At 51.1% G+C, this 27446-nt stretch overlaps 1 protein-coding gene across 2 annotated transcripts in view; it reads right to left on the bottom strand.

Moving 5' to 3' along the window:
* The window catches only part of BSN (bassoon presynaptic cytomatrix protein), a 120633-nt gene that overhangs the window by 24044 nt on the left and 69143 nt on the right, over positions 1-27446 (bottom strand). For both annotated transcript variants that reach the window (XM_033207468.1, XM_033207458.1), the window contains exons 2-3: positions 23236-23644; positions 4743-5624 (exon numbers count right to left, since the gene is read on the bottom strand). In XM_033207468.1, the coding sequence (XP_033063359.1) occupies positions 4743-5624; positions 23236-23644 (1291 nt within the window). The remainder of the gene's footprint in view (positions 1-4742; positions 5625-23235; positions 23645-27446) is intronic.

Here is a 27446-nt window from a genome sequence, read left to right as displayed (position 1 = left end):
GCACTGGGACTGGTAGTAGACCAGGGGAGACCTGGCCCAGGCCCAAGTCTTCTGGGGAATGAGAATTGGGTGGAAGGCAGGCCATGTAGAATCTCTGTGCCTAGGGGCTGGGACACTGTTGCTGGGGTTCCAATTTCTTTATTCATTCTATTCTCATTTTCTCCAACCCCAACATACCCCTACCTCCATCCCAATAGTTCATTCCCTTATTCTTCTGCTAGTTTCCATTCCCCAGTTTCAGTGTTCATTCCTCATTCAGCCATCCATTGATTGCACAGCCCTCTTGTACTCTGCCTCACTCAGCCCTCAGCCCATGCCAGCCCCAGTCCTTGGGAAAGTACTGCCTGCTTACCCCTTCGCCTAGCCTCTTCGACAAAAGGGCAGGGGATGGATAATGGGGTGGCTCTGATGACTACTTCTGTCTCATTCCCTCTATCCAGTTCCTTTCTGGGGCAGAAAGGTACAAATTCCCCAAGGACAATCATCACCTAACAGTGGGAGAGGCAGGTGCATATGCCATCAGATGGCACTCAGTGGTTCAGGGCATCACTATTTAGGGTAAAGGAGGGGAAATGAGATGACTGAGTTAGTGGGGTACCCTCTAGGCACGTGAGAGCTGCTGCCTTCTGGGACCACTTGCTATTGTGCCTTGTGAGTCGGGACAGATCCTGCACTGTCTGCCATCGTCTAAATAAACCTGCAGTCCATGTAATCTCTTCTTATGTGGAGCTGGCCTGCATGCCAGTATGGTTATGGTGACACCATTCCCAGTCAATGCCCTATGGCCAGCTGCCTGGCCCTAAACACCCTCAGCCCTGCTGCCAGACCAGGGGACTGTGAATGAGAACTCTAGAGAAAAGGATGCCCAGGAGTCATCTTGGAGGACACTGGACCACAGGGATGGCCATCACTGGTGCTGCTATTCCTCTCCTGACTCTGCTACCCTGAGCCTCCCTGTCACTGGACATGCCTAAGCTCCTTCTTTCTCGGCCTCTTCCTCTCATAAAATAAACCCTCCCTGGTGTCCCCAGTGTGTATCCTTGTGGCTGGGCTGTACCCCCTACACTCCCCAGCATCAAATGTGTTCATTCCCTGTGGGGCATCCCTCATGATACCAAGAGCTTATACCGGGCACAGGGTCCATCCACAGCCAGATAGGGGCTTGTGGGGACGCTTCCGTTCTCACACAGAGACCCTCTTTTAGGATACTCCTGTTCCAATATCCTGGCTTAAGGGATGACTGTGTCAGGCCTTACATAAGTATCTGAGGTACAGCATCTCACCTGGTTCTCACCGAAACCTAAGAGGGAGTATTGTGGTCCCTATTCTACATGGGAGGCAACAGGGCCTCTGGCCTGATGCCCCTGCTGCAACCCCTGCCCCACTGAGCAAGCCTAGCCCCACATATCACAAGTGCAAGGGACTTTGCCCAGGGCGGCCCGACTTCTCGAGGGCACAGCTGGAATTTTGGCAATGATGATACAATAAGAGACTGGTAATGTTACTGTCACAATTCCAATTCTACTAATTTCTTCACAAACTCTATGTTGAACTGAAAGTCAATCAAAAATTAAGCCAGAGGGTACTATTATCCTTCCAAAAGATAAAGAGGTAAAAAAAAATTGGAATCAACAACTCTTAATTTTATGAAATGGCTTACTAAATAGCACTATGGTTATTTTTTTCAGAGGAAAGTTCAAGAGGAAAAAGGATCTAATTTTACTCCCTCCTCTACTGTGTGCTCTGAACTCCCAATCTAGAAAGAAGAAAGACTTTTACAGCTCAGAAATGTTCAGGAAAATGTCCAACCTATGGGGAAAATTCCCAACCCATTAGCCCAGATGGTTGACTCTGGCCTCAGGTGGAGTCCCAGGAGGTCTAACAGGGCTGTGGGGAGCTATGAGTGGGGCTCCACTGGTCTGTCCCTTCTTTGTGCACAGAGACATAGCACAGTCATTCTTGAGCCAGCAAGGTCCAGAGAGAGACAGCCATGGCAGACCCACCCTTAGGACCCAGAGAAGGACCTGCTGGCCTTACCACCACACTCCCAAGGCAGGGTAAGTGTCTCTGGCAAGTGCTGAGAAATCAGAAACCTCTAACTAAGAACACACAAAGTAGGTCACAGGGAAGCACAAAATTGCTCAGGATGCCAAGTGGCCATTGGCTGAAGTGAGATCCAAGACAGCCCACGACCTGGTTAGGGGCCTCAATAAAGAAAAGCAATGCTGAGGGGATGGGGAACATATCAACACCAGCCCCTCACTAGACCCAAGTCAGGTGAAGCTGCACAGAGGTTTTGGTCATTGTGTGGGTAAGGCAGGATAAGGATGGAAGGACTAAGGCTGTGACCATAGGTGGGAGAGAGGCCAGATTCTTGTGACAGTGGGGAGGCAGAGCTGGCAGGGTTTGGTCCACGGAGCAGGTGCAGAGGTTAAAGAGGAGGAGGTGAGGATGACCCCGAGCTGCTGGTTTGTGTCTCTGGTGGTGGATGGTAGTACAATCTCTATGGTGGGAACCATGGGAGGGGCATTAGGGCCACCTATCCACACCTTCCCCAGAATAGCCACAGGCCCTCTGGGGACAGCAGCATTGACAGGGAGAGCTATGAGAAAGGAGTTAGAGAGACTTCATCACCCCTGCCTGCTGTCAGGAGCAGCCTGGGCTGGGGATGAGGTAGGACCAGGACTAGGACCAGGACATCCCCCAGCTTTGTTTTCAGGCCCATGGGACCCATCAGACCCTGTGGAGACCAGAGTAGTCCTGGCTAAGGAGGGGGCAGTGGGGCGGGACATGGAGACAGCAGGAAATTGAGAGGAGTGTGATGCGGGGAACACTGGCCATCAAAAGACAGAAGCTCCAGGGTCCAGGAAAGCCAGGACCAAGCAGCTAATGAGAGGCCTAGGTCAGAATCCAGACGTTTCATCTAGTCAGTGTGTGGACGAAACTCTTCTGTTTGGGCAGAATCAGCATTTCCCATGGCCTGGCCCAGGGGCCGCCAAGAGGAGCTGTCAGGAACATTTATGCTCCTGGACAGAGACAGTTTTCCCCTCTCGTTCATGCTCATTCTGCTTAATAAGGAAATGTGGGCTGGAAGGTCTCTTGGGGACAGGAGTCCTCCAGGCCAGACCAACTCAGAAGTCCACTGGGGCTCACAATAGCTCAGTGTCAGGGTGCCCCACCTGACCAGCAGTGAGCTTGTGCCTGGAGGTCTCTGGGCAGAGCAGCCAGCTAGGGTTCTCCTGGTCTTGTGGTGACACCCTGGTGCACCCCTTCCCCCGAGCCAGTGAGGCAAACTGTCACCAGTGAACCACCAGACCTAGAGCTTGGAGAGTTGGCTTCGTGGCGCCAAGAAGGCCACATGGGTGCCACATGAGGAAGTCAGTTGTCTTGCTCAGGGCTGCTCTTCCCTGCATATTGGAAAGTGTGGCCTTTGATGGCCAAACTAGTCTTCCTAGTCACCCTGGGGTCTCATGGGGACTCCTATGGAGTCCTGGTCCGAGGGAAGTCAGAACAAGGTGCTACAGAGGCCATGGCAACACCATGCTCTCCTCTCTTGTCCCATCCTGGGCCAGTGGTGGTTTGCACTCCGCACACCCCTGCACCACCATCAGCTACAAATGGCTCAGCCCAAGAGACCAGAGGGCTCAGGTGGCTGCCCATGTGCAAGAGGCAGGGCCTTGGCTCGAACATCTCCTAACATGACCCAGCTGGGAAACACATTCACCTGTCAAGACTGAGGGCACTCTAAGGAAGGAGACACACCAAGCTATACCCAAGGCAGCATGGTAGGGATCACATGGGTGGCCCTGGGCCAGGGAGAGTGGGCCACAGGACTGAGGGAGGAGCAGAAGCAGCATCTGCTCCTGGCCCAGGCTGGTCTAGTTCTGCCAGGGCACCTTCACCTTCTGAGCCTCTTGGGGCTGGACTCCAGGCTTCGAGGGAACACTGAGCCTTATACTGGGCCTCCTGCTCCCTCCTGCCTAGTGCAGCACAGTGCCCAGTGCCCTTCCCTGGAGCAGGGACTGCGGAGAGAACAGCCACAACCCCAGGTCTGTCTCAAACCTTCCTGTGGGGAAGAGGAGCATCTCCGAGCATCCCACCAGCAGCTCTAAGGAGAGCCCAGGCCCAGCCTGGGTAAAATATGTGGACCAAAGGCTGTGACTTTGACAAGTAGACATCAACACTTATGACCTCAGAAGAGACAATCAAGGTTGAATACCACCTAGCTGGGCTGAAGCCTGGACAGTGGGACATGCCCTGCCCCATTGTGAGAAAGCCTTCCACCTGACCCTGGACGTGGGACACAACCGTCTACCCCATGGTCATTCAATCCCTACCCCTCTGAAGGTCACAGGTCCCTGGCAGTGTGGGACCTCAGGTTCTCCTATCTGAGCAGGGGAGGTTGGTGTCTTTCATCAGGGCCATGCCCATGGTAGCTGGAAATGGGGAGGCCAGCTCAGGGACTCTGGGATCAGCCTTAGGGCACTAGTCTCAGAGTCAGTAGGCACCATTACCCCCAACTACTGTGCCAGTTAGTTCTCTGAGTGAAAGTTAGTTCTGAGTAGAACCGGGGCCTGAGGTAGGGATAGGAAAAGGAATGCAGCCCCTCTGCAGCATTCGTTGTGCAGGGGCAGCCCCATGGCTGCTGCAGACCCAGTACTCTTTCTGGTTCTCATGCCACCCACTACCCAGGCCCAGCCTCTCATCAAGGCTCAAGGGAGCGTGCTTGGTCTAGCTCTTACCTCCACCAGGTGTGGTGTTGGGTTGAAGCCACACAGGTTGCACACCTGGAGCCTGCAGGTGGTGCATGTGTTATAGTTGGCTGGGCTCTTGCCCACATTGAGCTCGGCTTGGCACAGTGGGCAGGTGGCCCTTTCCTTCGGCATGGTCTTTGGCTTGGCAGCAACCTTCGATGCTGCCTGATGTTCTGCTCTTCCATGCTTTGGACTGGTTGTTCCCCCAGTTTTCGGCAGGGCTCCAGGACCAGATCCAGGACCCGTTCTAGCCCCAGGCTCAGTTTTGGCTCCAGGTGCTGGCCCAGGCCCGGGCCCTAAGCCCAAGGGTTTTGGGCCAGCCTCCTTGCTGGCATCACTGAAGACGATCTTGGGTGACCCCTTGCTGGGGGCAGGCTGGCCCTGGGTGTCAGCCTCAGGCTGCACAGACATGAGGGTGCTCGCCTGGGTTAGCAGTGATGCGCCGAGGCCGAAGAGCTTACCAGTGAGGCCCTCCTGGGTCTGCTCGGCGGCACCAAGCCCAGTGGGCACTGCAGTGGCACTTTTGGCTGGGGCCTCTCCTGCAGGTGGCCTGGGCTCAGCTGTGGAAGGCTTGGTGGGTTGAGGGGGCTGAGGAGACACCCTCCCCACCTCTGGAGGGGCAGCTGCTTGGGCAGGCCCCGGCACTGAGGTGGCCCTGGCTGTCTCACCCTGGCGGGACCCAGGCTGTAGTCCTCCTGGACCCCGAGATCTCTCTTGCTCTGGCTTCCCCAGGGGCTGTTTGGCCGGGGAGTGGGCAGGAGACAGGGCTGGGGAGTGCAGCTGCTGCTGGCTCTTGGAGCGAGGTGCAGTGGTCATGTCCATTCCCAGAGCCCTCTGCATCTGACAGTTCAGACAGAGCCACTCCTTCACCTGAAGAGAGAAGCAAAATAGTCAGTAGGGCGGCCAGGACTGGCGGTACTCATGGCTCAGGTCAGTGCAGGTCTCACAGCAGCCAAGGCCACTCCTAGCACAGGCAGGAGCACCAAGTCCTGCTCAGGTATTTCTGGGCTGCCAGGGGGCAGGGTTGAAGGACAGATGGCACTCCCCTGCCCTCTAGGAGTTGCCAGGCATGTGAGGCAGAGCAGAGGCAGTCTCATCCCCCGACCCCACCCCAACCACCAACCCACTGCCTGCCAGACCCTCCTGCTTGAGAGTCCTCCCTGCCACCCCCTGGCAGTGCCTCAGATCTGTGCACCCCAACCTCCTTGCTTGGATGAACCCAGTAGCCTTCCCCTGCTTCCCACTTCAGGCCATTTACACACAGCAACCAGATTGATCTTTTAAAACCTAATCCAAGAGGAAAGGCATGGCCCTAGAGCAGTGCCTGTACACAATGGGTATTCAGTAAAAACTCGCAGAATGAATAAATAAGTGAAGAGTAATACGTGGGAGAAGGAGGCATAGAGAATAAAAATAAACCATGATTTCTTTTTTTTTTTTTTTTTTGAGACGGAGTCTCGCTCTGTCGCCCGAGCTGGAGTGCAGTGGCCCGTTCTCAGCTCACTGCAAGCTCCGCCTCCCGGGTTTACGCCATTCTCCTGCCTCAGCCTCTGAGTAGCTGGGACTACAGGCGCCCGCCACCTCGCCCGGCTAGTTTTTTTTTGTATTTCTTTTAGTAGAGACGGGGTTTCACCGTGTTAGCCAGGATGGTCTCGATCTCCTGACCTCGTGATCCGCCCGTCTCGGCCTCCCAAAGTGCTGGGATTACAGGCTTGAGCCACCGCGCCCGGCCAAGAAACCATGATTTCTATCCTGAAGGAGCTCAGAGTCTAGCTGAAGAAACAAGATATAGAATTAAAAATCTTGGCCGGGCGCGGTGGCTCAAGCCTGTAATCCCAGCACTTTGGGAGGCCGAGACGGGCGGATCACGAGGTCAGGAGATCGAGACCATCCTGGCTAATACGGCGAAACCCCGTCTCTACTAAAAATACAAAAAACTAGCCGGGCGACGAGGCGGGCGCCTGTAGTCCCAGCTACTCGGGAGGCTGAGACAGGAGAATGGCGTGAACCCGGGAGGCGGAGCTTGCAGTGAGCTGAGAGCCGGCCACTGCACTCCAGCCTGGGCGGCAGAGCAAGACTCCGTCTCAAAAAAAAAAGAATTAAAAATCTTGAGAACAAAATAAGTGAGGGTAAAGTAATGCAATGTAAGTGACTGATGTTAAGTAGAATTTTTAAAAGCCTTTTTTTCCCCTTAAGGAAGATAGCTTTTTAAAGAAATGGGATAATTCATGCCTCCAGAGTAAACGAGACACGTGCCACTATCCACATGATAAACACATAGTTTCCCTCTGTCATTAGCCCCATGCAGGGATGGGCACATGACCTGGCAAAGAGTCAGTTAGAGCCCTCCACGTTATCTGGTAATGAACAACAGGAGAGAGGGTCTTTATTCCTTTTCCTTTGGATTACTAATCAGAAGGATGCAGCTTTGGAGCAGTAGTAGTCTTCTTTCCCAACATATGGAGAGATGCTAAGAATGATGTCCATAGATGGTAGGAGTCAAGGAAAGGAGAAAGGAGTAGATCTGATGATTTCATTCCATTCCCTGGATCTAGCTATGCCTTGGCCAATAATTTTTCTGCAAAAAGCCCACATGTAAATCAGAGCATCTCACCAATAGGATCAAACACTCCAAGTGGATTTCCACAACACCTTGGGAACTCTTCAGCACAACCCTGTCACCCACCTCAGCCTCCCCCTCTCTCTGGCTTCTTTTTCTGCCATCTCCCCTTGGCTGTCTCACTGCAGATGCTCTAGGCTGTCTGCTCTGCCAAGTGGTTCCCTGAGCTCATTTCTGTACCAGGGCCTTTGTACTCCTTATTCCCTCTGCTCCCTGGCCCAGCTTGTATAGATTTCAGATGAGGTATCACTTTCCCACCAGGGACTCCTCTGGCCACACAATCTAAAACGCTCTCCTTTGGCCAGGTGCGGTGGCTCATGCCTGTAATCCAGGTACTTTGGGAGGCAGAGGCAGGAGGATCATTTGAGGTCAGGAGCTCGAGACCAGCCTGACCAACATGGTGAAATCCCGTCTCTACTGAAAATAGTAAGAACTGGCCGGGTGTGGTGGCGAACGCCTGTCATCTCAGCTACTTGGGAGGCTGAGGCAGGAGAATTGCTTGAACCCAGGAGGCGGAGGTTGCAGTAAGCCAAGACTGTGCCACTGTACTCCAGCCTGAGCAACAGAGCAAAGGTCCATCTCAAAATAATTAAATAAATAAATAAAAATAAAACACCCTCTGGGTACTCTGCATCAAATCACCCAGCTTATTTTCTTCATAGTGCTTATTCTTTCAAAGTGTCTACTAATTTGTTGTTTACGAGGTATCTCTTGTCCCCCAAAGCAGCCCATGAGCTCTCATTGATAGGGTGTTCTTAGGGCTGCACACAACATGTGGTACAGAGCAGGGCTCATCCCAGAGGGGCTTGCTTCATTCATCCTGGCAATTTGGTCATGTGGGTCACAGCTGAACAAGGTGGAAGCCCCAAGATTTGGTGCCTCAATGAAAAGTCTCCTCCTCATCAACCAGAGCCAAGGCTGGAGGCCAAGGTTGTTCTCTGTCTGTGGTTGCAACCAGAGGTTCTGAATGCACCCTGTTGGCCACCCATTCATCACCAGGGGAAGGTGTCGTCTCATTTCTGGGGCAGAAGGCCCCTTTTATTTACCTGCACATGTGACTCCAGCCCTGCTCTCTGCCTTGAGGCCCCAGGGCTACTGCTGCAGGTTGACTTGCCAGTTAGGGGGCCTGGGCTCAGGTGCCTTATCCCAGCAACCCAAGAGCAGCAGCCAAGAAGAGGGAGAACACTGCACTTTGGCGAGTACCCCCTTGTGCCAAGCACCACATAGGGCATGTTCATAGGCATTCTCTCATTTTGTCCTCACAGGAGAGAAAACCAAGATCTGAGATGTTTTAGCAATGTGCTCTCAATGGTTCCCTGGCTAGGAAGTGTTGCTGCTGGCAAGATCAGCCCTGACAGCTCTGCGCAGCTCCTAAACCGCATCCTGGACAGCCTGGAGCCTGGTGCCTTCTGCAGTCCTGCCTCTTCCAAAGGCCAAATCAGGCTCTAGAAGTCAGCACTGCAAACCCTGGCAGAGCCCTCCACAGGCCAATCCCAGTTCTAGAAACTCTAAGAACAGTGATACTGAGGCAGTGAGGTGAGAAGCCATCCCCCTAGCTGCGAACCATTAACCCACCCAGATGCTTTTTAAGAAGCAAGGCAGGCCGGGCGCAGTGGCTCACGCCTGGAATCCCAGCACTTTGGGAGGCCGAGGCGGGCGGATCATGAGGTCAGGAGATTGAGATCATCCTGGCTAACACGGTGAAATCCTGTCTCTACTAAAAATACAAAAAATTATCTGGGCATGGTGGCACACACCTGTAGTCCCAGCTACTTGGGAGGCTGAGCAGGAGAATCGCTCGAACCCGGGAGACAGAGGTTGCAGTGAGCTGAGATCACACCACTGCACTCCAGCCTCTGCAACAGAGCAAGACTCTGTCTCAAAAAAAAAAAAAAAAAAAAAGAAGCAAGGCAGCTTTGTCTATGTTTGGGCAGAGAAAGCCAGAGAGAAAACAATTTCAGTCCCTGAACCCAGTCCAAAGACCTTTTTAGAAAGGTCATTCTTGGGAGGGAGAGGCTTATTCCCATCAAAGTGGGAGTTCCCAAGAGCAGGCCATTTCTACTCATTTGGAGAGGAACTCTGGAAGGGGATTACTCCCCAGAGGGGAAGCTCAGCCTCTGGCCCAGGGTGGCAGCCACAAATTCAGCTCTTGCTGTGGGTGCCCAGCCCACACCCAGGGTCCCATCGCTCTCATTCACCTGGGCATAGCAGCATGCCCTGAGGTGAGACTTATTCCTGGGAAAGGGGATTTAGGAGGTAAGGCTTCTTATCCTGGGACTTTGGGGTGACTCTCCCTGGGGTTCTGAATCAGGCTGAACAAAGGCACATGCCAAACCTCCTGCACTCACCACCAGAACTTTCCTTTCCCCAGGCCCCATCATCCAGGCTGTGGCACAGGCATCTCACCTAAAATAGAATTTCTCCAAGAAAAGGCTGAAACGCCCCTCAGTGACTCATCGCCCAGATGGGTGCAGCTATTTCTATCCAGCCTCTTCCAGACAGTGAGGAACCTTGACCGCACCCTCCCCACAGCCCCTCCCAGGCTCAGGCCCAGCATGCAAGGCCTCCTAAGGAGGACACTGGCTGAGGGAGCTTTCTGAGGCCAGCAAGACTTCCTCCTCTCTGCCTCCCCAGGAGTTTCCTGGGAGGAGGCCAACCTAAGCCTCTTCCTCCCTACTGCAAGGTCCCTATCCCCGCCCACTCAGCCTGGGTATACATGAATAGTTCTGTGGCAGACTCCCCTGGCCTCAGTGCCAGTACAATTAGAGTTTTCCTTAGCTGCACACAGTGATGCCTCCTCATCAGGAGGTTGAACCCAGAAGGCTCCCTGTGGCTCCTAGGCCCTCTCAAGCTGGCTCTCCACTAGAATCAGAGGGACTATACTTCTACCAGTGTGACAAGATGCCTCAGCTAGGGTTCTGCTGTCTAATACCTCCAAGATCCTGATCTGGCACATGGACAGGAGATGTGCAGGCTACCAGCCATGAGTCTCATGTCTCAGGAGCCTTCCTGGGGCTACCCTAAGGTGGACAGCTCTGCCAGACATTAGCTTTGATCGAGCTGACTCTTCTTGCTAGCAAGAAGCCCATCTTGCCATCTCCAAGAACTGGTAGGGACCTCCATGGAAGCCTGTGCACCCTGGCCCAGCGGGGGCCTAGGTGGCAGTAAGGATGGGAAGGCTCAGTGCAGTACAAGGTCAAGAGGTAGTTTAAGAGGTGGGGGAAGCAGAAGCTACAGAAAGCCTTCCTACAGGCTTTTCAGGGAACCACTGCCACCTGCTCTGCCATGAGTCTGCTAGGGACTTGGAAAGGTAGGACCCTGTGGGCTCTGTAGTTCTAAGAGGACTTTCTCCCTGAGAAGAGTCTTTCTTAGCTGCTTCCTTACTCAAACTATTCAGTGTGCAGAAGGGCAGCTAAGGTGGTACTGGCCAAGGATCCAGAGGCTTGGGGCCCAAGCTGGAGGCTATACGAACTCTAAGTTGAATGAACAGCTATGATCTGTCTGCAATGGTGACTCCCTGCTAATTCCTCTACTGGGCTCTGGAGCAAGGAGGGCAGTTCTGGGAAGAGCTTCTACATCTTCCCTGCAGGAACACTGGCTACACAGAGTGTCTCAGCCCTCAAGAGTGGGACTCAAGACTTGCTTGCCATATCTGGCCCCAAAGGATGCTCACAGGGTGGAGTCTACCTCACAGTCACCTCCATGGCTGTCGGGAAGCTCTGAGAGCCCCCCGAAGTCACAAGTTCTCTTCCCACTCCCCTCCTCTCACCTCCCCCAGCAGCAAGGAAAAGGAGGGTTGCAGACCTCACTCAGCCTTCTTCCTGTGGAGAGACCCAGCCCTACCAGGGAGAGCAGGCATTCAGTGTTTCAGATCACTCAGCACTGACATCATGCCTGATGCCGCATTCATGCTTTTCATTTTGGTACAAGTTGAAACATCACAGAAACAGCTCATAAAGGAGCCCTCCCTGCAGGAATCTAGAGGTTCCTGGGAGGTCCCCACTGGCCAGTGTGACTATATGCCTTTCTGGGTTATGAGTCACTGACCAGGTCTCAGCAAGAGAAACATACCTTCCCATGCCCCCTGGACAACAAGGACAGGCCAATGTGCAGAAGGGCAGCTAAGGTGGCAGCTGAGAGGGAGGGAGTCAGGCCTGGCCTGGATATTCACACTGGTACAGCAATGGACATGTCGCCTGCCCCATCTAGCATCTTACTGTCAGCTGGCTGACCTCAGGGTTAGGAAGCAGGTACCACAGGGTCCCAGTGGGCAGGGTCACACTGATCCAGAGCTGGACCAGCCAGGGGAGGCCTGTGCCAATCTATCAGAGCCCTGAGGAAGGTCTTGGGAACTTGCCTAGCACCCTAGCACCTGAGGTCAGGATCTGGGGAGTGGAGGCTGAAACTAATCGCTCCTGGGGCTAGAAGGCCTCACTGGCTTGGATCTCCATGACAGGGAGAGGATCCATCCCCTTGCTGATCCCTGGACACATGTGTCTCTCTGCCCTCAATATCTCTCAACTCCTCCCACACTGCTCTGGACAGCCTCCCCTCCCCTGCAACAACAGGACAATCCGGTGCACCCTGTAATACACCCCATCCATGACCGGCCGTCTCCCCCGCACCCTCCCCATACACACTCCTCTTAGTCCCCAGTCACACTCTCCAGGAGAGGCCGGACCCTTGGACTAGCCTCAACTTCTCCTTAAAACCCCCAGGACCCTTTGGTTCATCCCCGGCTTTCCCTCCTGGCTTCTGCTGCCCTCCCTCCAGGCCCCTTTATCCTGGCTTGCAAGTCCTTGGCCCTCACCTCTTAAACTCCCGCTAAATGACTCCCATGGTCACTCCAGATGACCTGCAACCCACATGAGGCTGAGCTGCAGACCGCTTCTCAAAGCTCACCGACCGGAATAATTAATCTCTGTACATTGCATTATATGTAAATTTTACCTAAAAAAAAAAACCTTAAATAAATACTGAACTCTAGTTAATGATATGCTTGGTGAAGTGCTTACTGGGAAGTATATTGATATCGGCGATGTACTTTTTTTCTTTTTTTGAGACAGGTTCTAGTTCTGAAGTGCAGTGCTATGATCACGGCTCACTGCAACCTCCACCTCCCAGGCTCAAGTGATCCTCCCACCTCAGCCTCCCGAGTAGCTGGGACTACAGGCATGGTGCCACCATACCCAGCTAATTTTTGTATTTTTTTGGTAGAGGCAGGGTTTCACCATGTTACTCAGGCTGGTCTTGAATCCCTGGGCTCAAGCAATCTTCCCACCTTCGCCTCTCAAAGTGCTGGTATTACAGGCATGAGCGACCATGCCTGGCACACTGCAATGTACTTTGACATTCAACAAAAAGATGTATGGATAGATGGACAGACAGAAAAATAAATAGATGATAGAATGGATATGTGATAAAGCCAGGAGAGGAGGGGTTCATTATAAATCCAGATAGTAGCTTTGTGGGTGTTCCTTGTACAATTCTTTCAACAATTTTGTGGCTTGAAAATGTTCATAACATGATGTTGGGGGTAAAAATGAGTTGCTGACCTGGTTGTTCCATGTTGCTCCACCCAGCAAGGCATCAAGAGCTCCTGTGATGGGCTCTTGGCAGTTGACTCCCCACTACTGCTCAGATATTCTCCCCTCCTGGATCCCTCAGCCCTCCACTTGCTGGCCTTTCTACTCTTCTTTGCTTATCCTTGCCAGCCACCTTTGCTGGGTTCTTCTCAGTGCTGGGGAGCCCAGATCCTGGCACCTCTTCTCTCTGTCCACATCTCTTCTATGGTACTTTAAATGTCATTATATGCTTGTGAATATGAAACAGAAGTCTCCATCCCAACCTGCCTGCTTCATGCCAGGGTTTTAGATGTGTCAGGCACCTTCAACTTGGTAATGGCCCAAACAGAAAAATACCCTATCTCCATCTCTTACCCTCCACATCCAATCCAGTTCTGTCTGTTTAGGGACCCAAACACACCAGGAATCTCTCATGGCTCTTCGCAGTCATCATCGCCACTACCCCAGCCTCAGCCTCAGCCCCTTCTGCCACTCTGGTTCCCAGCGCCCACCCGCTACCCCTACAGGCTGTTCTTCACATAGCAGCTGCCGGGGGGTGGTGGTGTATATATATATATGTGTGTGTATATGTGTGCTGTTTTAGTGTATATGTATATATATGCACACACATATACAGTGTGTGTTAAAATAAATGTAAAATTGCCATTTTAACCATCTTAAAGTATACAGTTCAGTGGTATTAATAATTCATAATGTGGCCGGGCACGGTGGCTCACGCCTTATATCAGCACTTTGGGAGACTGAGGCGGGCGGATCACGAGGTCAGGAGATTGAGACCATCCTGGCTAACACAGTGAAACTCCGTCTCTGCTAAAAATACAAAAAATTAGCCGGGCGAGGTCGTGGGCGCCTGTAGTCCCAGCTACTCGGGAGGCTGAGGCAGGAGAATGGCGTAAACCCGGAAGGCGGAGCTTGCAGTGAGCCAAGATTGCGCCACTGCACTCCAGCCTGGGCGATGAGCAAGACTCCATCCCAAAAAAAAAAAAAAAAAATTCATAATGTTTAACCATCACCTCTATTTCCAGAGGGTTTTTTAAATTGCATTCTTTTTGGCCGGACACTGTGGCTCACCCACTTTGGGAGGGTGAGGTGCGTGGATCACTTGAGGTCAGGATTTTGAGACCAGCCTGACCAATGTGGTTAAACCCCATCTCTACTAAAAAAACTTAGCCGGGCATGGTGGCACATGCCTGTAATCTCAGCTACTTGGGAGGCTGGAGGTGGAAGTTGCAGTGAGCCGAGATTGCGCCACTGCACTCGAGCCTGGGCGACAAAGCGAGACTCCGTCTCAAACGAACAAATAAACAAAAATTTGCATTGTTTTTATTGTAGTAAAATATACATAAATTTACTACTTTAACCATTTTTAAGTGTACAGGTTGGTGGTAATATATTCATAATGCTGTGCAACCATCACCACTATTCATCTTTGTAATTCTTTCCATCCTGTAAATCTGAAACTGTGCCCATGAAACTCCCCATTCCTCCAGCTCTTTTTTTTCTCTTTTTCTGAGATAGAGTCTTGCTCTGTCACCAGGCTGGAGTGCAGTGGCACTATCTCAGCTCACTGCAACCTCCACCTCCCGGGTTCAAGTAATTCCCCTGCGTCAGCCTCCCAAGTAGCTGGGGCTACAGGCATGGGCCACCACGCCCGGCTAATTTTTTTTGTATTTTAGTAGAGATGAGGGTTCACCATGTTGGCCAAGCTGGTCTCGATCTCCTGACCTTCTGATCCACCCACCTCGGCCTCCCAAAGTGCTGGGATTACAGGCGTAAGCCACCGCACCCGGCTCCCTGTTCCTCCAACTCTTGACAACTACCATTCTACTTTCTGTCTCTGTGACTTTGACTACTCTGACTACCTCATATTTGTTTTTTTGTGACTGGCTTATTTCACTTAGCATAATGTCCTTAAGGTTCGTCCATGTTGTATCATGTGTCAGATTGTCCTTCCTCTTTTAAGGCAGAGTGATATTCCATTGTGTGCATGTATGTATATATATATTTTTTGCTTATTTGTTCATTTGTCAATGGGCTGTTGGTTGTTTTCACATTTTAGCTATTGTGAAAAATGCTGCCATGAACATGGGTGTACAAATATCTCTTCAAGACCTTCCTTTCAATGCATTTGAGTGTATACCCAGAAGTGGAATTGTTGGATCATATGGTAATTCTATTTATAATTTTTTGAGGAACTGCTATGCTGTTTTCCAGAGTGGCTGTACCATTTTACATTCCCAAAAACAGTGCACAAGGGTTCCAATTTCTCCACATTCTTGCCAACATTTATTTTCCGTTTTTTTTTTTTTATAGCAGCCATCCTTAACAAGTATGAAATGGTATCTCATTGTAGTTTCAATTTGAATTTCTCTAATGATTAGTCATGTTGAGTATATTTTCTTTTTTTCTTTTTCTTTTTTGTTTTGAGACAGAGTCTCACTCAGTTGCCCAGGCTAGAGTGCAGCGGTGTGATCTTAGCTCACTGCAACCTCTCCGCCTCCCGGGTTCAAGCGATTCTCCTTGCCTCAGCCTCCTGAGCAACTGGGATTACAGGTGCCCACCACCACACCCAGCTAACTTTTTGTATTTTTAGTAGAGATGGAGTTTCACCATGTTGGCCAGTCTCGAACTCCTGACCTCAGATGATCCACCCGCCTCGGCCACCCAAAGTGCTGGGATTACAGGCATGAGCCACCACAGCCAACCTATGTTGAGTATCTTTTGGGAGGTTATTGACCATTTGCATATCTTCCTTGGAGAAATGTTTCTTTCTTCAAGTCCTGTGCCCATTTTGTTTTTCAGAGATAGGGTCTAGCTATCTGCCTAGGCTGGTCTCAAACTCCTAGGCTCAAGATATCCTCCTGCCTTAGCCTCTCAAGTAGCTGGGACTACAGGTGTGTGTCACCACACCTGACTCCTCTTTGCCCCACGCCCTTTGTTTTTTAGACACAGTCTGGCTCTACCACCCAGTAGTGCAATCTTGATTCACTGCAACCTCTGCCTCCTGTGCTCAAGTGATTCTCCTGCCTCAGCCACCTGAGTAGCCGGGACCACAGGTGCCCACCACCATGCCCAGCTAATGTTTGTATTTTTCGTAGAGATGGGGCTTCGCCGTGTTGCCCAAGCTGGTCTCAAACTCCTGAGCTCAGGTGATCCACCTGCCTCAGCCTCCCAAAGTCCTGGGATTACAGGCGTGAGCCACTGTGTCTGGCCTCTTTGCCCACTTTTAATTGGATTTTTGTTAGTTTGTTTATTTTTGTTGTTGAGTTGCAGGACTTCTCCGTATATTCTGGATATCAATCCCTTATCAAATACATAATTAGCAAGTATTTTTTTCCATTCTGTGGGTTGCCTTTTTACTCTGTTGATAGTGCCTTCAGATGTAAAAAATTCTAAAATTTTCATGAAGTCTATTTTGTCTATTTTTTCTTTTGTTGCCTGTGCTGTTGGTGTCATATCCAAGAAATCACTGCCAAATCCAACGTTGTGAAGCTTATCCCCTATGTTGTCTTCTAAGAGTTTTATAGTTTTAGCTCTTATGTTTAGGTATTCGATCTATTTTGAGTTAATTTTTGTATATGATGTAAGGAAAAGGTCCAACTTCATTTTTTTGCATGTAGATATCCAGTTTTCCCAACACCATTTGTTGAAAAGATTGTTCTTTCCCTACTGAATGGTCTTGGCACTCTTATCAAAAATCATCTGACCATATATGTGAGGGTTTATTTCTGGGCTATGTATTCTACTCCATTGGTCTCCATATATATGTCTCTCTTTATGCCAGTACCATACTGCTTTGATTACTGTAACTTTGTAGTAAGTTTTGAAATCAGGAAGTATGAATTCTTCAGCTTTCTTCTTCTTTTTCACAATTGTTTTGGCTATTTGAAGGGCCCTTGAGATTGCATCAGAGGGGTGTTTTAAACACACATCTGACCTTCCTACTTCCACCTTCTCAAACCTTGGGAGTGCATCAGGAGACCCCAGCAAGCCCAGCAGGACCTGCATGCCTTCTGGTCCTGTCCTGTGGTACAGCTGTCCTGGACCTTTGCTCCCGAGCCCTCACATGGACCAAGCACCTCCCCTCAGGCCTCTTCTTTTCCAACTGCCTCCTGTCCAGCAGTTCTGACATTCTACAGCCTAATGCTCACTCTTTGGAGAAGCCCCCAATAATTTTTTTTCTTTTTTTTTGAGACAGGGTCTTACTCTGTCGCCTGGGCTGGAGGGCAGTGGCATGATCATTGGCTCACGTAGCCTAGACCTTCCCAGGTTCAAGTGATCTTCTCATCTCAGCCTCCCAAATACTATAGAGATGGGCTTTCGCCATGTTGTTGCCCAGACTAGTCTTGAACTCCTGGGCTCAAGCGATTTGCCCACCTTGGCTGCTCAAAGTGTTGGGATTACAGGTGTGAGCCACCATGCCCAGCTACTCCCAGGAATCTTGTCTCAGCATCGTACCAACAGCACCCCCCACAACCTTCCCCTCCTTGACCCCAGATGTGATTGTGTGTTTGCTTGTGTGGTTCTTGGTGGCAGTGGTGCCTCCTGCACTGGCCTGAAGGCTTCACAGAGCTGAGTAGCACATCCGTTTCATTTCTACCGGTTTCTCCAGTGTCTGGGACGGTTCCCGACTATCAGTAGGACTGAAAAGCACTGTGGAGGGAGGCAAGGACAGGAAGAAGGGAGAGGGCTGCCCTCTGACTCAGTAGGTTAAGCATGCCTGTCCAGGCCAAAGGCTGAGCAAAATAAAGAGTAGAAGCAGCAAAACCAACAGGTTACCAGCCAGCAACTGGGAACTTTACCAAGATTTCCTGTTCCCTGCCTCTTCCTGCCTCTGGCTGTCTTTCCATCACCTCCTTTTCCTGCCTCCCCTTCTTGTGCCTTCTTCCACTTCTTCCCACTCCTACTTTATTTATGGATTTCTCTTTTTCTCTACCATTTTTACTGCATTTTCTTTTTATTCTGTTTCATTTGCCCTTAGATATGAAAACAAGTGTTTTAGGAGTAAAATTTCATATTTTCAGATCTGAATTAATTTTACATTCATTCTTAGCTTAACTTATGGCGCTCTTCCATAACTAAAAGGTAGAATTCCATGCCTGTTGTCTCCTCATGGCCCCAGTGGCTCTGGCCTCCACCCTGCATGGTCCAAGCAAGTAAGCAGGCCAAAGGTCCTGTCTTCTGGGAACATGAACCACCTCAGGGCATGTACTAAGCAACAGGGCTGGCTGCTCCAGAGTGACTGAAGTTTGGAGAGCATTTCTCTATTGACTTGGAGACTGTTTAGGTCAAAGTGGCTACTCTAAAGCAAATTGCCCAAGGACTAGCTATTCGGTGGGAAAAAGGCCTCCTGGAGAGCCTACCACTTAGAGATCCACTTCCATTTTGTTTGGAGGTGAGCACTGGAAGGCTGGGCAGACACACCCCTGGGCCCAGGAAAGAGGAAGACACTTTTACCTCCCCTCAGTACACTGCTGGTCCCATATCCTGAAACCTGCTCCTCATTCCTCTCCGGCCCAGGCAGCAGTGTGGCCAGAAGGGAGCAGAGGGAATGAGACAAGGCTGCTGGCTGCAGCAAAGGGATCTGTGCTGAACTCATAGCACCACCCCCGAGCCATCTGGTGCCCTGGCCCTTGCCGGAAAGCAGTGGGATGCAGGCAGGAGAGAGAGAGGCTCAGAGTCCCTGCATTTTCTCCCTCCCTTCTCCACGCCGCCCACCCTGGGAAACTGTGTAGGCTCATGGCTTGCCATTGGGTAGCAGTAGGGGATGGTATGGGTTAAACATCCTTGGCTTGGCCTCAGCAAAGTCCAGACCTTGGAATGGGTGAGGGAAGACCATGCTTACTCCTCTGTAGTTTTCCTAGAGAGGCTTATAAGTAATTCTGACTAGAGCAAGGGTCGGGGGAGGCAAATGGACTACCTTGGCCTGGAAGGCTGGGAATGGGGTGGCAGCCCTGCTGTTCCCCACAGGGGCAGAGCATGGGCCCCTTCACTCTAGATGGTGCTCTGGGAGGATTCAGCTGATCAGACTGGCGGCTCGGGCATGCAGGCCATCCTGCCTCTGTACCACACTCACTCCTGGGATGCCGCTCTGAGGATGAGGACAGACTGGCATCTGGAGGAGCTCCAGGCTAGGATGTGCTTCTGGGGCTGCTCTGAGTGGGGCATGGAAGCCCCTGAGAGGCCTATAGAAGCAGGCTGTGCCTGCCCCAGGCCACGGTTCATATTCCCCATCCCTACTGCCCACCCCAACTGCACCTTCCCATCTTCTTAGCAGGCTCAGGCCCATGCCTTGTCTCCCACTCCCAGCTGTCGGAATAGAAGCCTAACAAGGGCAACACGGGCCACCCTTCTGGTGCAGAAAGGGGTGGCGGGCCTACATGTAAGTCACTAAAGAATGGAGAGGTAAACTCACAGGCCTGAGCAGGCATGGGCATTAGCAAAGCCACCGACGCCAATCCCTGGATTCCTGCTTTTCCTTCAGAGAAATCTGACATTCAGGAAATTCAAGTACTTGTCCAAAACCCCACATCTATAGAGAGAAAAGGAGAATGGTCTTCCTGCCTTCTCCTCATCAGTGAGGACTGAATGCTAACACCTCTAGCCCCCTGGCATCAGTGCATTGTCAGAGGAAGGATCTCTTGTGAGTAGTGAGAAATGTTCAGGCCTCAAACAGAAACACCCAGTCTTTCTCTGTGGTTTCAGACAGGTTAAATTACTCACTTACCCTGAGCTACCAAGACTGGGGAAATCCGGAAAGAAATGGCCTCCACCAAGAAGAGTATCTGGGACTGCCCTATTTGTTCTGAACCAGCTTCAGCCTGAGCAAAATGGACTATGAATGGGGAAAATGAGGCTGCATATCCCTGGGGGAAAGCTGGAGACCAAGCCACTGGTCTAGGTCCACAGCTCTTTTGCTCCAGAATAACCCAGAATAAGCCAAGACTTCCTAAGACTCAGTCTCCTCATCTGTAAACAGGGACTGTGCTCTGAGCTTCTTCCCCAATTTCCATGCAGTCTCAACATGCTCCAGGCTCTCAGAAACCCACCAAACTACATGGGCAGGCCTCTTCCTCTCTGCTGGATGGGCAGAATGGTGAGTACCATGTCAGTCTGTGAGTATAGTAGCCCTCCAGCAGCCTAGGGCTGATAGGGGAAACTTGGGTCCGCTGTCCAGAAAAACAGTGATTCCAGATCTCAGACACTGCTTCTAGCCAAATGGGGCTAACTGTGTGTGATTCCCATCTCCAGACCTGGTCTGCTGTTTCTGCAGCATTCAGCTAAAGTAATAACTCTGACTGATGCCATCATACACAGAAACAAAAACACCAAGTCCTGGTGACCACTGCCCAGTGGGGCCAAGTTCTTCCCCTCCTTTCTGTGCATTTGTCCTCATGCAGCCATTCGGCACAACTGTTCAATCACACTCCAGATCTATGTAGCAGCTTGAGTTCCACACCAGCCAGTGAGTCTCTGTTAGTGACACACATGAACAAAGTTCCATTTTCTGTGGTCACATTTCAAAGTTCCCAGCACTTTCACTAGTGGTCTTGGAGAGGCCCTGAAAGCCTCCATGTCACTTGTGTGGCCCACATCCTTCTCTGGGACTGCTATATCCCTCTGTCCACTGGAAAGTTGAGGAACAACGCATCCTGCCGACATGCCCTGGACACAGCACCCAGGCTGCCGGACCTCCTCAACCAGGCTCAGAGTGACTACACTAGCAGCTCCAGGCACACTCCCCAGTCCACACAGGGTCCCCAGGACACTCTCCAGTGGCCAGTGTCTGCAGTGCATCTGCGCTGGGACTGGCAGTACCCCTATCTTTTTCTACTCTGATTGGGCCACTCCTGGGAAGTGAGGAACTGAAAAAGAAAGTGAGTGCTGTAGCTGAGTTTCCTGGAAAAAGTCACTCTCCCTGACCCCCTGTCACCCAGACACCTAACTTCAGAACCAGCCCCTTACACATGCCCAGAACCTCAGACCAGGCAGGAGTTCAGCCCACAGACACCAGGGCACTCCCAGCCTTCTTGGCTGACATAACATCAAGTTAGAAGTGGCCAGGACAGATGTAGTCTGACTAGAACAGATCTAACAGCAGGTGTGTGAGCAAAGCGTGCAAACCTGTTTTCTCATCACATGGAAGCATGACCAGGAAGGTGAACCTGCTCTTAGCAAAGTGACGAAGAACAACTGCACTGGTTCAAGAATTATGCCTTGCCACCCCTCGGGAAGATGTGCCAAGGATTATTTTTCCTTGACAAGAACAACACTGAAAGCCAACTCTGGAGAAGTGAAGGTTCTACCTGAAAATCCCAGCACAAAAGGGTATTCACCATGTGTGAACTTGGAGAAGGGACCAGGTCAGCAGTTCCCAAACTGGGTGCCATGGAACAGCAGCTCCCAAGATGTTCTGTGAAAGCAAGTCTGGGAAAGGCTGCCAACCACAGTCCTGTCCTGGAACTCTGTGGTGCCCCTCAGGACACTGAAAAGTCCTGAGGAATCTCACAGTAAAGAAACATTTCATTTGTCCGGCCCAGCATTTGTTTGAAGTATTTGGCTGAGACCCACCCTTCACAAAACACTATGGATCTGCAGTAAGTGTGAGGCCCCATCTTCTCCTGGACCTGAGCCTCAGCTTCCTCCCAGCACAATGAGGCAGATGAACTGAGTGTCTCCAAGGTCTTCCTACTCTGCTGTTTTTCCAGGCACAGCCAAAGACTAGCTCCCTTCCCACCTCACTGAAGGTCCTGGGGTTGGACAGCCTACAGGCAGGGGCCATGGTTTGGTGAGGAATGGGATGCCCGCCAGGAGCCTGGGGCCACCATGTGTGACTCTTCCTTATCCCCACCCACCTCACCCGGAGTTGTCCAGGTGCTGCGCTGCATTTCAAGGGAGTTGGAACCCAGAGGGGCAAGGCCAGCATGAGGAGGGGATGTCCCATAGTGGTACAGTCCACCTGCCAAGCCTCCCTGTTCCTGTGAGGGGCTTCTGGCTTCTCACTGGCAGAAACACACAGGTGAGCTTCCCTGGCCTTAATCGTATTGTTCTAAATTCTGAACAGCAAGCGCTTACCTAACTGAACAGTGCAGGATGGCCTGTTTCTAATCACAGATGCAATAATCACGAGCGTGCACGCCTCCTCAGGAAGCCCCCACACTCCAGGAGCGACTCCAAAGGCACTGAGTCATCTCCCCACACCGACGGCTCCTTCCTCAGAATCTCACACTTACCTCTCACAAACCACACGTCCCACACCCACAGCACCTCATGGCATATATAGACCCTGACCTGTGAACAATTATTCTCACTCAGCCCCCTCCCACATGGTCCAAACAGCTCCAGCTGCTGTTAATTCCAGAGGCAGCCATGCCCGTGCCTGCAGCCAGCCTCTCTCCATTTTATCCAAAAACAGATCCTTGTGGGGAGAAACAGAGGCTTCCACTCCCAGAGGAGTAGGAGGAAATCAGCAGACCTACTCTGTTCATTTTAAAGCGACGGCCTCGACTCACTTGGTGAGACATCCCACAGTCATTGAACGCATCCTGAACAAAGCCAGGCTGGGGCTGTGGACCCAGAGTCCTCTTGTCCTCTTGGGTGAAAAAGAAGCCAGACTCACAGAAATGGTCTTACAGTGGCCTCTTGGCGAGTGTGGGACACTGTCATCCTTGGTGAATGCTTGGTTCCCAGGCTGGTTCTTTACCCCAAGGTCATTTCTTTAGGGATGGGGTAGCTGCCCCACCACCTCAGGTCCCCAGCTGACTAGAACTAAAGCCCAGAAGAGGTGCTTCCCAGGGCAGTTTCCTGCCTCCCATGAAACCTTTCTCCCCTCACCAGCATCCCTCTCTAGAGACTGTTGTCAAAGAGAGAGGCCTTCTGGCCTAGGTCAGGGAAATTTGCCTCCCTCTGTATCCTATAGCTGCTCATGGCCCACTCCAAATGAATTCCATTGGGAAAAATTGTTCATAAGAACAATCTGGTCCTCACGAAGGCCATTTTTCCAGACCCAACTTGGACCAGGTTAGAAAGCATCCTCTACTCTCAGACTCTGCCCAAGCTTTCAGGAGATGCAGAAATCCCTTGGGAGATCTGGGGCCAGGCCCTGTTCTTTGCTGCCACATCTTGGAACCAGGACACATCCCCGCAGGAGGACACAGATGCTGGTGATTAAGGGAAATGACCAGGAAAAGAGAGTTGGTGAAAGAGGGGAAGGAAACCAGGGGAGGCATGCTAATGAGGTGGCAGGTGAGTGGGGAGCCGGCGCAGAGGTGGTTACCTGGGTGAGATGAGGGTTGGGGTTGAACCCACACTGGTTGCAGACCTTGTTGTGACACTGGGTGCAGGTGTTGAAGTTTGGCTGGCTGGGGGTCGACGTGAGGTCCGAAGTCTTGCATATGGGACATAGCGTGCTGCTGGGAAGGGGAGCGATCTGAGGGACGGAGTAGGGTGATGTGGGGGTGCTGCCTCTGTCCGGTGACACTGAGGGGGACCGCCCTGATCTCTGTGTCCTGCTGTCTACCTGCAGTGTCCTGCGGGGACCATCAGTCTCCTGGCCTGCTGGTCCCTGTGCCCTTGTCTCCCGGGGGCTCTCTTGGCCAGGAGTGGTAGCAGAAGCTTGTTTTGGAGTTGGGGAAGCTGCTCTCTGGCTACCCAGGGGTTCCTTGGGGTCCAGTCTCCGGGAAGTGCTGAAATGACATTGAAAATGACTGTTAGAGATACATCTTAGAGAATCAGCTTGCAGAGGTCTCTACCAAGCTAGGTGACCCTGCCAAGCCCCATCACCACCCTCCTCCTCCTGCCCAGAAGAATCATCATGGCCCTCATTTGCTGTGTCCTGTGCTGAGCCTTGACAAGCATCTCCAACTTGAACCCTTGGCACCAGGGCATGAGGCAGGATCAGAACATGTCCTCTCACATTCTGATAAAGTACAGACTCTGATTCAGTAGATCTGAGTAGGGTCTGCATTGTAAGAAGCTCTAAGGTGATGCCAATACTCTGGTCTGAGGCCCATGCTTTGAGTACCAAGATTCTAAACCTACACATTAGAAATACCTGGATGGGTCAGGTGTGGTGGCTCAAGCCTGTAATCCCAGGACTTTGGCAGGCCGAGGCAGACAGATCACTTGAGGTCAGGAGTTCAAGACCAGCCTGGCCAACATGGTGAAACTCGATCTCTACTAAAGTTACAAAAATTAGCCGGGCTTGGTGGTGACACCTGTAATCCCAGCTACATGGGAGGCTGAGGCGGGAGAATCACTTGAACTCGGGAGGCAGAGGTTGCAGTGAGCAAAGATCGTGCCACTGCACTCCAGCCTAGGCAAGAGAGTGAGACCCTGTCTTAAAAAAAAAAAAAAAAAAGAGGGCCGGGCACAGTGGCTCATGCCTGGAATCCCAGCACTTTGGGAGGCTGAGGCATGCAGATCAAGAGGTCAGGAGATCAAGACCATCCTGGCTAACACAGTGAAACCCCGTCTCTACTAAAAATACAAAAAATTAGCCAGGTGTGGTGGCGGGCGCCTGTAGTCCCAGCTACTTGGGAGGCTAAGGCAGAAGAATGGCGTGAACCCAGGAGGTGGAGCTTGCAGTAAGCCGAGATAGTGCCACTGTACTCCAGCCTGGGCTACAGAGTGAGACTCTGTTTCAAATAATAATAATAATAATAATAAAGAAATAGCTAGGGTGATTTTTCAAATTCTGACTCCCAGACTGCACCCCAGTCGAATTACATAAAAATCTGTGGAGGCAGGACCCTGGCATTAGTATTTTTTCTTCCCTAGGTGATTCCAACATGAGCCCAAGTTATTATACTGAGATACTATACTGGCCGATCTGTTATATCCTGCCTTGAAACCCTTCAGAGGCTGAACCTAGATCGCTGGGGATGGAGGATACTGCAATGCCTAGTTAATGCCATCTCCTGCACCAGGGGCCTGCCTCTACACAACGGAGCCTTCCTTCTGGTAGCCCTCTGGCAAGCCTGATGCCAGACCAAATCTACCAAGATGGGATAGAGTATTACTTTTCCACTAGTGTGAAGTTGGGTGGGGTTGGAGTTCCAGGATCCAGCCTTGAGGAACCACTGAGTGAGATCCAATGCATCTAACCCTCACCTCCATCCCAATCTGGCTGCAGAGGAGCCAGCAGTGTTGGGTAGTTCCATGAGGTAGAAAGCAAATTGTCAGGCTAAAAGTCAATCATATATTCCTTCTCCTTTGACCCAACTTAAGTTCATCTCTGCAATTTTCCTCTTTTCCAGTTTGAAAAAAGATGAGCACAAAAAGCCAAAGGCAATGCTTTATACTGCTTCCCTGAAATTCTCTTCCTGCTTTAGTCTGTACTCATTGGGATGAATGCCGGCACTCAGGAAATAGGGCTGACTTGCTGAGAGCAGTGTGGAGGCCCAGCCTGTGCAGGAGACTGCCCTGGTAGCTTCTGACTCAGTGCCCCAGGGTCTGACTGACAGGAGAAGATTCTAACTTTGCTGCCCCCATCTGAAGGCCATCTGCTTGCCAAAAAGAGTTAAGAGCCAACTGGTAGGGCATCTTAGGACAAGCCATTTCAGGGGGAAGATGAGGAGCCCGCCTGGGGACACTGAGCCCAAGATACTTTGCAGTCCTTCCTCCCTTCTGAGGAACTGGCGGGTAGCGAAACATATCCTTGATCTAATAAAGACTCTCCTAAAAAACAGAAACACTATTACAGTGTTTAACATTCCTGTCATCAACCATCAATAGCACAGACCTAACCATCAAGTCACAGACCCACCAATTTCTTCTTCAGCAAGACAACCAGAGTTTGAGTCCAACCCCTCAGGGCCATCTTTGCCACCAGCTATGAAGCCTAGCATGGTGGTGGCCATAGCATCTGTGGCCCACACTGGGAACCTGGGCTTCTCTGGGCCCTTTCAGTATACTAATTTCTAGGTATCCTAAAGAAATATTTCCCACTTGTCCAAATTAAGTTTCATTTTTTACTTAAATTATTTGGGACTGGAGTTTAAAGGCAGCCCTTGAAAGCAAATCAGAAGATATTGAGAGCCTTTTATAAACATGTGAATGGGCCAGGCGCGGTGGCTCAAGCCTGTAATCCCAGCACTTTGGGAGGCCGAGACGGGCGGATCATGAGGTCAGGAGATCGAGACCATCCTGGCTAACACTGTGAAACCCCGTCTCTACTAAAAATAAAAAATACAAAAAACTAGCCGGGCGACGTGGCGGCGCCTGTAGTCCCAGCTACTCGGGAGGCTGAGGCAGGAGAATGGCGGGAACCCGGGAGGCGGAGCTTGCAGTGAGCTGAGATCCGGCCACTGCACTCCAGTCCGGGTGACAGAGCGAGACTCCGTCTCAAAAAAAAAAAAAATTAAAAAAAAAAAAAATAGGCTGTGCAAGCCTTCTGAGAAATGTAGCCACTTCTATTGTATTTGTGTTGCCCAATAAGTAGCAGGCAATCTATATACACAGCGACTTTTAAAATCAATGTTGTATCACAGTGTAGTCTTGCTGGAGACATTTTTTGTGAAGATTAGGGTTCTAAACTCAGCCGTGGTGACAGTGAATAAACAAACAATCTTCTGCACCCAGCAAAGTCTGCATGCGAGGGCAATGTTCCTGGCATTGATGTGTGCCCACACGCCTCATGGTAGCCATCGTGACACCTGGAGATCGCAATATATGCCCATGGTCTTTGTACTCTCCTGTCTTCCTAGATGCTTCCTTATACCCTCTCCTTGATCTTCAAGCTTCCAAACACCTCCTTCTGTCCCTTAACTGCCACTGATGACCTGCTGACCATCTTACAAAGAAAGTAGGACCCACCAGAAGAAACCTGCACAACTTCAGCCTCCCTACTCCTGTCCCCCAGTGTTCACCTGCCTCCTGATCCCAAGGCCCACTTCTCACCATCACAAATTCTCCCCTCTCCTTCATCATTCATTTCCCCCTCTCTATTGGATCATTTTAATTATCATACAAACAAGCTTCTCCCATCCTAAAAAACAAAAAAGTAGAAGCAGCAGCACTTTACTCTACTACTCCTTCAGCTACTGCCCCATTTCTCTCCTCTTCTTTACAGCAAAACTCCTTAAAATAATTATCTCCACTTGTCTGACAAGGTGACTTGCACCTGTAACCCCAACTTGGGAGACTGAGGCAGGATGATCTCTTGAGCCCAGGAGATCAAGGTTACAGTGAGCTAGGACAATGCCACTGCGCTCCAGCCTGAGTGACAGAGCAAGACTCTGTCTCTAAAATAAATAATAAAAGAATTGCCTCCACTCACTACCTCCCACTCCTCTCCTCTCTCCCTCTCAACCCACCCCTCCAACCTGGCTTTTGCCCATCACTCCACAGACATTCCTCAGGTCACAGTCAGTAGGGACCTCCACATCGTCAAATCCGACAGTCACATCTCAGTTCCTCATCTCATTTGACCATCAGCAGCACTTGATCCCAGGTGATCGCTCCCTCCTTCCTGAAATAAGTTCTCTA

This window comes from Trachypithecus francoisi, unplaced genomic scaffold (assembly GCF_009764315.1).
Source record: "Trachypithecus francoisi isolate TF-2019V2 unplaced genomic scaffold, Tfra_2.0 Lachesis_group0, whole genome shotgun sequence".
Classification (NCBI taxonomy): Eukaryota; Metazoa; Chordata; class Mammalia; order Primates; family Cercopithecidae; genus Trachypithecus; species Trachypithecus francoisi.
This window is presented reverse-complemented; position numbering and strand designations above follow the sequence as displayed.